Raw genomic sequence first — 8,075 nt, forward strand, 5'->3', positions numbered from 1 at the left:
CTCAAATGAAAATTAATCTGCACCACATAACCGCCAGAAATCAAGTAGATTTTCAAACTTTATGAGCGAGAGCTGGACAAAACCACATGAATCAAACTTTTATGGCTGGAACTAATGAAAATGCAGTAAAATATCAGACCTTTCATAGGTGTCATTATTAGAGCAATGAAGAAGGGAAGCTTTAATTTTCCACATTCATACTTCCCTTTGAATTAGGAAATAACCTTGGCACACAAGAGCTCCCTCCGAGCCTCTTCCAGAAGAATAAAAATATTGACCTTCAAAACAAATTTTTTTCTTTGCTGCTAAGAGAAACTTTTGTTTGCTACCCAAGCATACCTGCTTGATAATTTCCTTTCCCTCCTTCCCTTTGAATTTCGCACTTACACTACTAAGTGGCTTCCTAGGTGCAAAGCCAGAACCCTCAGAAGGATCCGTGCCCAGGAGCACCTGCTGCTGCAGTCAGTGCCTGCTTCCAGCCCACAGCCTGCAATTTGAAAGACCAGCAAGCAATGGAGCAGTCCCATGAGCAGTTTCAATGAAGCACTGGTGATGGCAGAAGGAGCAGCTCCATCTCCGTTCACCCTCCGCAGCTCCGTCCTTGGAGGTGTCAGGGCTCAATGAAGCAGAGCTGAGCCAGGGCTGGCTGTGCAGCACTGCCAAGTCCTGCTCAAACCAAGCAGGATGCCGACCTAGGTGAACTCCAGGCCTCCTCCAAGCGACATTTCTGCCAGTCTGGGATCCTACTCATCTCCCAGATGTCCTCTGTCTTCCCTCGTCTTGGTGTCCCCTTAAGCTTGCAGCCATCCCAAACTTCTCCATCGCTGTGGCTCTTAGCTCCAAAGCTGCACCGGTCCTGCTCCTCTCCCCACAAAAATCCATGCCTTTTCTACAAAACCCTCAACTTCAACTGCCCAGCATGTGAAACCTTTTCCAAGCTCCTCACCGCATGACAGAGCAGTCCCCCCAGCCCTGCTAAGGGACCACACGCTGCAGAGGAGGCCAGGAGACTTCAGCAGAGATGCTGAACCCACCTCTACCTCTCAGCTGGATCCTGCCTTTTGTCCTGCTGCTTGAACCAGACAGCTTGAGAACCACGGGCTTGCGGTTAGCACCAATCAACTTCCCGTTGAAAGAAAAATATTCGCTGTTTTTACACCATCCGAGCACCAAAGACCACACGTACTCTAGACATTTCCTTTCCTGATGATGCATGAGAAGATGCATTCCAGCTTTAAAGAACTTTTCTCTGCCTACGGTAAAAAGTTGTACATGAAAGCAATCAATTTTGCACAGCAGACAGAAACTAGATTAATGAACAAAACAATAAATTGCCTTTTTAAGGCACATGCGAGTTAAGCATGTGGGGGGAAAATGATTCAAGATCATCTTGCAGACAAAATAATTAAATAACTGCAGGGCACAAAAGCATCATTGAACTGATACAGAATTGGTTTACGGAATGGCTGACAAGGTTACAGTGCTGAAAATCGCCTGTACCAGTTCCATAACCCACAGGTTCAGGAGGAAAAATAAACCGACCCTGTAGAATGACTAGAAAAAAACATTGAAAAATACCTTTAAAAATCACCCTGACACTGAGCCCAGTGTTTCATCAGTTAAAAGACATATCTCAGCCAGGCTGTGGGTCAAACCAATATGTACCACAGCCACAGAGACACAACCAGTGGCATTTCAGCCTGCCAGGAAACCAGCCAGAGCCAGTGATGCCACACCAGAAGAGCTGAATGAGACCACAAGCAGACCATTAGAGCAAGAGACTCTCCTGCATCACTCTGAATAAACACATTTCCTGTTTGGTGACTGCTGCAACAAAACAAAGATTTCACAAAGCTGCCTTTGCCAGGGCTTAAGATGTTGAAACAAAGCCATGGTGACTGACAACTACTCATTTACACCTATTACAATGGTTCTTGCATAAACGATTTGGTGCAAAGATGTTTTCTTGTTTTGATTTACCAAGTCAGTACAGCTTTGTGATTCATGCAGGCAGCGGAGACTCCACAGCAGTCATTGATTACACATTGTGGATGTTGCCACTTCGAACACGCAGAATACACAGTGTTTTCAAACTCCAGCATCTTCCAAAACCTGCCTAAAGTTCATCTTCACAGGAATGATGCTACTGAATCTGGGAAGATGACAAACACGTGGAAAGCCTACAGCACATCAACACAGCGGGGCCAAACGTCACTTCAGACAGCCAGATCAGTCATTCACAAAGGACACGGCTTCTCCAGCGGATTGACACCCAAGGCAGACCATGTTCTCATGGTCACAATAACTCCACCACTGAAAAATTTGCTAGCTTTATGACCTGCCCCTAATTTTGCATCAGGTGAGGAGCAATGCAGCATTGTATGCTTGCCCTGGAGAAGACAGGATAGTTAGGATACCAGCATATTATTCACACTCACGCCTAGCAATACCCCAAATTGAGGAATTCCCATGCCAGCTGGAAACAACACTGAGACCACCACACATCTTTGTGCTGGCACTCCGTAAAAGATGAGAGGAAATGTCCCATCAGAAAGACAGAAACTTGGCCTAATGGTTAGTCATGGAGATGCTGGCAGTAACAATACAGGCACGCGGGAAGAAAAGCCACAGACTGCTCAGCCTGCTAACTTTCATTAGGATATGCCATGGGGTTGAGATGGGAAGTACCGCAGTAACAGCTCCCTGCCTTGCGCCCACCCCACTTCTTCAGCTGACATCCACACAGGCAATGTAAAAGTAGTTGCCAAATCACACATATATCTATACATCTGTTTTGACTTCAGGAGATTAATTTAATTCTGTTTGTTTACTACGTCTAAATGGCAAAACAATAATAAATCAATAATAATTTGTTTAGTCCCGGTGTTGGTCTTTCACTGTTACAGAATTAACCTCTCTTGCCAAGTGGATCTTTGACATATTTTCAGTGCTAAGAGTAACAACAAAATGCCCGCACCTTGCTTCCAACGCTTGGAAATTTTCACACAAAACTGCAATCACAGGATCTGCGTCAGTGTAGGTGATCCAATTTTTTAAACTGAAGTCTGCCTAAAAACTTACTTCACTTGCCAATACCGCAGCGAGATAGCACAAACATTGCAGCCAGATCCCTTTTCCCAAGTCAGTATGGGAAAAGCTCGTGTCGGACATCCCAGGCCCATCTGACCAGTACTAGTTGGCTGTTACTGCTCTACTACCTCAATGGGAGGCCAGAAATAGAATTAATTACATTAGCATACAGGATCCGTGACGTAACTCTCTCATTTGCTGTTTTCGGGAGGGAAGGAAACCTGAAATAATTACTCGCTGGCTATAAATTACAATCCGCTTCCTTACAATGAAAAACTTTTCTGAGGGAAAGAACGAAGTCAATGCATTACCCTGAAGCCAAAAGCAAAGCTGACAGCTTAAACAGACTTCTGAACGAGCTCAAGGATCGCTCAACCTGGAAGCAAAGGCTTAGGAAAACCTCCCCCCAGCTCTTCTGCAGCCCCACAGTTACGTGAGACCCAGCAGTACAGAATTTGCCTAAAGACCTGCCTGGAAACCAGACACCTACAACGTGAAATACTACCGGATTAAAGACTTGAAAACCAAAACAAGAACATGGTTGGAGGCAAGACAAACAGTCCAAAAGAAATAGCAAAAAATGTGAAGCAGCTTTACCCAACAGCGTGATGCAAAGCATCCAGGGCTTCGTGACTCACAGGAGTGTCAACATTGAGTCCCGTGGAAAAGGCATTCAAAGTTTGTGTCTCAAAACTTCTATAAAATCATTATATAACGCAAATAAATGGTCTGTAGAAGAGGGATGAGATTTTCTACCGCTGTTCTCCAGTGGTGCCATTTCTAATCATTGGTGCACACCTCCGAGCAGAGCACGGACAGGAGCAAGAGCTCATGGCAGGAAATGGTGTTATATGGAAAGGGACAAAGCCAGACGTTAGCCATGGCATTCAACTCCCACCGCATCCCTCTTGGGTCCCTCTGGCCACAGCACCACCGGCACAGTTACAAACCCACACCCTTGCACCCTCCACCAGGCCACCCCTTCCCATCACGCGGCAGGACCACCTCCTGCTTGCAGCACGGGTCCACCACTGCCTTCCCACACAGCTGGGTGGCATGGGAAAGAGACAACAACCACCTCAAGGGCTGTGCGGGCAGGTGCTAATTAGCACGCGGGAACAGGATTGCAACCATGGAGCTGGCAGCACCAGGCACCGGATTGCTCAAGACTCAGGGCGGCACCACCCCTCTGCTCTGGTGACTCCCCAGTGCCGCGCTCAGTGGTGAAAGTTGTTAAAGTTACTACGAAAGGGTAATCTATTACAAATTACTCATTAATGCAACTAGAAAATCAGTGACATATTACTGATTATGCCTGTGTCACGCTAGCTCGGCCACAGGACCTGGTTCCCACTGCCAATTTGTCTTGTGCCTGTTACGGCCACTTTCTGAACACTACTCGCACACGCAGAGCTTCTTTCCACCTCCTTGCCCAAACGAGCACATGGGCCGTGACTTTTCGGAGCTGCCATGCCTGCTGCAGGAGCCAGAGAGCAAGGTGCTGCCTCCTGAGCTTTAACGCCTTGCAATTAAATGCCCGGCTGCAAATCTGAGCCTCTTCTGCACTCACACAAATAAAACACTGCAAGAGCAAGGAAGGCCGGGAGCAAGACCAAACCTTGGGGGTTTCACGTGGAACCCAGCGGGAAGGTCTCACCAGGCTGCTCCTGGCAGGAGGTCAGGCCAGCCTCCTGACAGCATCCACAACACCCCAGGATGCAGCTCCGTGTCTTTTATCATCCCAGTCAGATGGTTCCTCTGCACGGCTCAGGAAAGCCCTGCACTCCAGCTACGCAATGAGCAACTTCCTCCGCTTTCTTTTTTAGGATCTGAATATCTTTTCTCTTCCTCCTCCACCTCAAAAGAGCAGATATTAATAATGTGGATCGGAAGAGCTTGCTATCGTGAAGCAATGGGTGGTAGCGGCGCTGCACCTAGTGACATCACGCAGGCTGCCTGGCCAAGTCTTCATCCCGTCAGGGCTATTCAGTAAAACACAGCTAATTATTCCGCCAGATCCTCGACCAGATGACAAATTGATTCACGGTAGTAACTAAAAGAAGGGAAGGAGGAGAAATTGCACCATTTCCTATGCCTGAAACTACATTACCCGTTGCCCCAAGGAAAACTTTTGACAAAAGTTTTTATTGCAGCTGTTGAGCTATACACCAGACGGCTGAAGTGCGCTGCCAGGAGACCCCAGTGGTGTGCTACACAGGTTTATACGCAGAGCACAGCTTGCATTTGAGATCCATCAGCATCCAGAGGAGAAAGATTTTTTTTTTCCAGAACATCTGCAGTGTCTTGTGTATAAGGGTACCTAAACAATTATCAGAAACTGCTAATTAAAAATTAACAAAATCAAAAACCTATTTCTCTACGTTGACCTGAGGATGCTGAAAACTAAAAGCAACGCAAGGGAGGCTGCTGGAAATGAAAGCTTTTACTCTATCAGTCAGCTCGCAAGGGACACTTTTACTGAATTCCACCAGAAGTCTATAATTACATCATCACGGCAAGGGCACACAGTATGCTGCTTATTAATCATTTCCAGGAAGAACACTATCAGAAGGCAATTCTTAATAGCACCGCTGCCTGGCAAGGTGCTCTCCCTTGCTCACTGCAGGGTGGGTACTTAAGACTTCCCTCGCATGAATTTCCTCTTTGAGCAAATTAAGATCTCTGCCAGGAAAAGCCTGCAATGCAAACGCACCTTTTCACACGTTGCTCTGACAAAAGGCTGGGTTCACACAACGCCCTACAGTGATACCAAACTCTCACAAAACCATTCTTCTCTGATAGAAGTGACAGACACATCCCATCCAAAAGTGTGAGCACTGCTAGAGCTTGTGTTTTCCCCCTGCTCCCAAGGCACATGAGATACTTTCTCTCTACCAGCCATTGTCTACTCTACACTTGCTCCTTAAATGAAGCGACCAAGACTTGTTCACCAAACACGTATAACCGAAGCAGCTTTCCCTTTCAGGAGCAGGAACAATAGCACAAGAGGAGGAAGGGATGGAGGGGAAGAGGATGGGGGGAAAGCAAGGCGATCATGGCTACCTGGAACCCCCTACACCTGCATTCGAGAGGCAAGACCTCCTCCTTCCACTACAGGAAGGAGCTGAAAACAGAAAGAAAACAAAGACAAGCAAGAGGCAAAATTTGCTGGAAAAGGGAGGAACATGGGTATGTGTACTTAATACCATCTATTGAGTATTGTTATTGTGATCTGAAAGAGTAATGAAAACTACGAGACATAAAGGGGATGAAATACAATGGGCTACACAGAGTCAAGTCCACAAAACGATTGTCAGAGCCCTCCCAGCTACCTTTGGTTCAATGAGTCCTGTGATCTGCTGCTCCGTTCCTCCAAGGGCTACTGATGAATTGTGCCAGATTCCGGGTTTCTTTCCAACTGTTCTGAGTCTCCTGCATCTGATCTCAAAGAAGGGAGCAGAAACAGCTGGAAGAGAGAAACCAGAATGGCATAGTCCAGCAGCAACCCTTGGAAGAACAGACAACAACAGCCTTGTGAGAGGCACCATGGTCCCCCAGCACGCACGCTTGTATGTGGACACATATCCACACGTCTTCTAGGAGAAGAAACACATGTTCCTAGTGAATCAGCTCTAAACTGTCACAAAGCACCAGAGCAGCTTCTGACTTAGCTGAACCACCAACAGCTCAACAGCATGGCCACGATCCACAGTCACGGGTGCCAAATGAGTCACACGTGCTAAATGCAGGCCAAGTTTGGCACCACGCTTCTCCTCCGGTGGTACTCTTACTCCCCAAGCAGCTCCACCTGCTCTGCAGCACATGAGCAGCTCTCAGCCCATGCAAGGGAAGGCAGTCAAGGTCTACTCTGCTTAGGCTCTAAAGCTTCTGTGGATCTAGCTTCAGGCCAAAGGAAGAGGAAGAAACAGCAGGTGAAACAGGAGACCGAAGGAGTGAGCTTCTTCAGAGGGAACTTGGGTATTTGCTGCCAAAGGAGAGGATTAGTTGTGAAAATCAGGAAGTCAACGAGGCAGGGAGCAGCAGGAGGCCACTGCAGATAATAGGGACAGTAGGAGCAAGGCTATTGCTCACCAAGGCACGTGAAGGGGAGATGAAAAGGCTTGTGCTCTTTCATATGTGCAAAGACTAGAAAGAGGGAGCGAAGAGGTCAGGAGACGGTGCTGGTGGAGGAAGGGCCACGAGGAAAAAGAGAGTCTTTGAAAATGAACCATGAAAAAGTGATTAATAAGGGCAGAACTGCCAGGGTTGGTGTCAGTACCTTCTCATTTCCACTAGAAAGAAACAAGACGTTGCAGCTTGCACTAAGACCTGGGGAGGGAGGACCAGGGGCACAGCAAGACCAAGACAGAAGGATGTCATTAAAAGGACAGAAACAGAATTTCAGACAGAGAGCAAATCAGATTAGGATGGTTAGGAATTACATGGAGGTGGGGACAGAAAGCAAGTTTAAAGGCTCGTGGGATATTTACAGCGAGACAGCCCAAATGATCTCCTGCCAGGAGGGATGAAATGGAAACCATAACATTTTTCCTGACCACAACTTCCTTGTAACTGATTACTAGAAAGCACAGGCGCATCACGTCTCTCCAGGACAGCAGTACCACTGTGAGCCTCTTCCTAACACACGCCGTACCACTTCTAAAAGGATCCTCAACTTCACATCCCTTCTGCCCTACTGGAACCTGGTGACTTTTTACTGCAAATTAGCTCCCTTTCGTAAGGGCCAAGTCATTAAGAGCAGAAACAAAACGAGTACCTGGAGTATCACAAGTCTGCCTGTCCCCTGAAGAGTTGGTTGGAGGTGTCCGGTGTCGGTAGACTAGGTGTGGTTTATTGTGCTCTTCCTCATACTCCTGTTCAAGCGATAGCAGCGGCTCGACAAAATAGTCCCCATCATCAGACTTGAAAGTGCCTAGCTGAGAGGGACCAGAGAAGGGTAGGCAGTCAGCTTTGGGCAACGACAA

General features: G+C 47.2%; 1 protein-coding gene across 6 annotated transcripts in view; it reads right to left on the minus strand.

The window, feature by feature from the left end:
* Positions 1–8,075, minus strand: part of ADAMTS9 (ADAM metallopeptidase with thrombospondin type 1 motif 9) — a 77,326-nt gene that overhangs the window by 66,964 nt on the left and 2,287 nt on the right. For 5 of the 6 annotated variants that reach the window (XR_014571459.1, XM_083795467.1, XM_083795470.1 and 2 more), the window contains one exon: positions 7,868–8,027. Coding sequence is in view for 4 of the 6 variants with exons in the window: in XM_083795467.1 (XP_083651593.1) it covers positions 7,868–8,027 (160 nt within the window). In the remaining 2 variants the exon portion in view is untranslated. Of the gene's footprint in view, positions 1–6,422; positions 6,557–7,867; positions 8,028–8,075 lie in introns of those variants that run through there. The other variant, XM_083795471.1, reaches the window with a different exon arrangement.

The sequence above is a fragment of the Anser anser genome (genome assembly GCF_964211835.1).
Source record: "Anser anser genome assembly, chromosome: 12".
Taxonomy (NCBI): Eukaryota; Metazoa; Chordata; class Aves; order Anseriformes; family Anatidae; genus Anser; species Anser anser.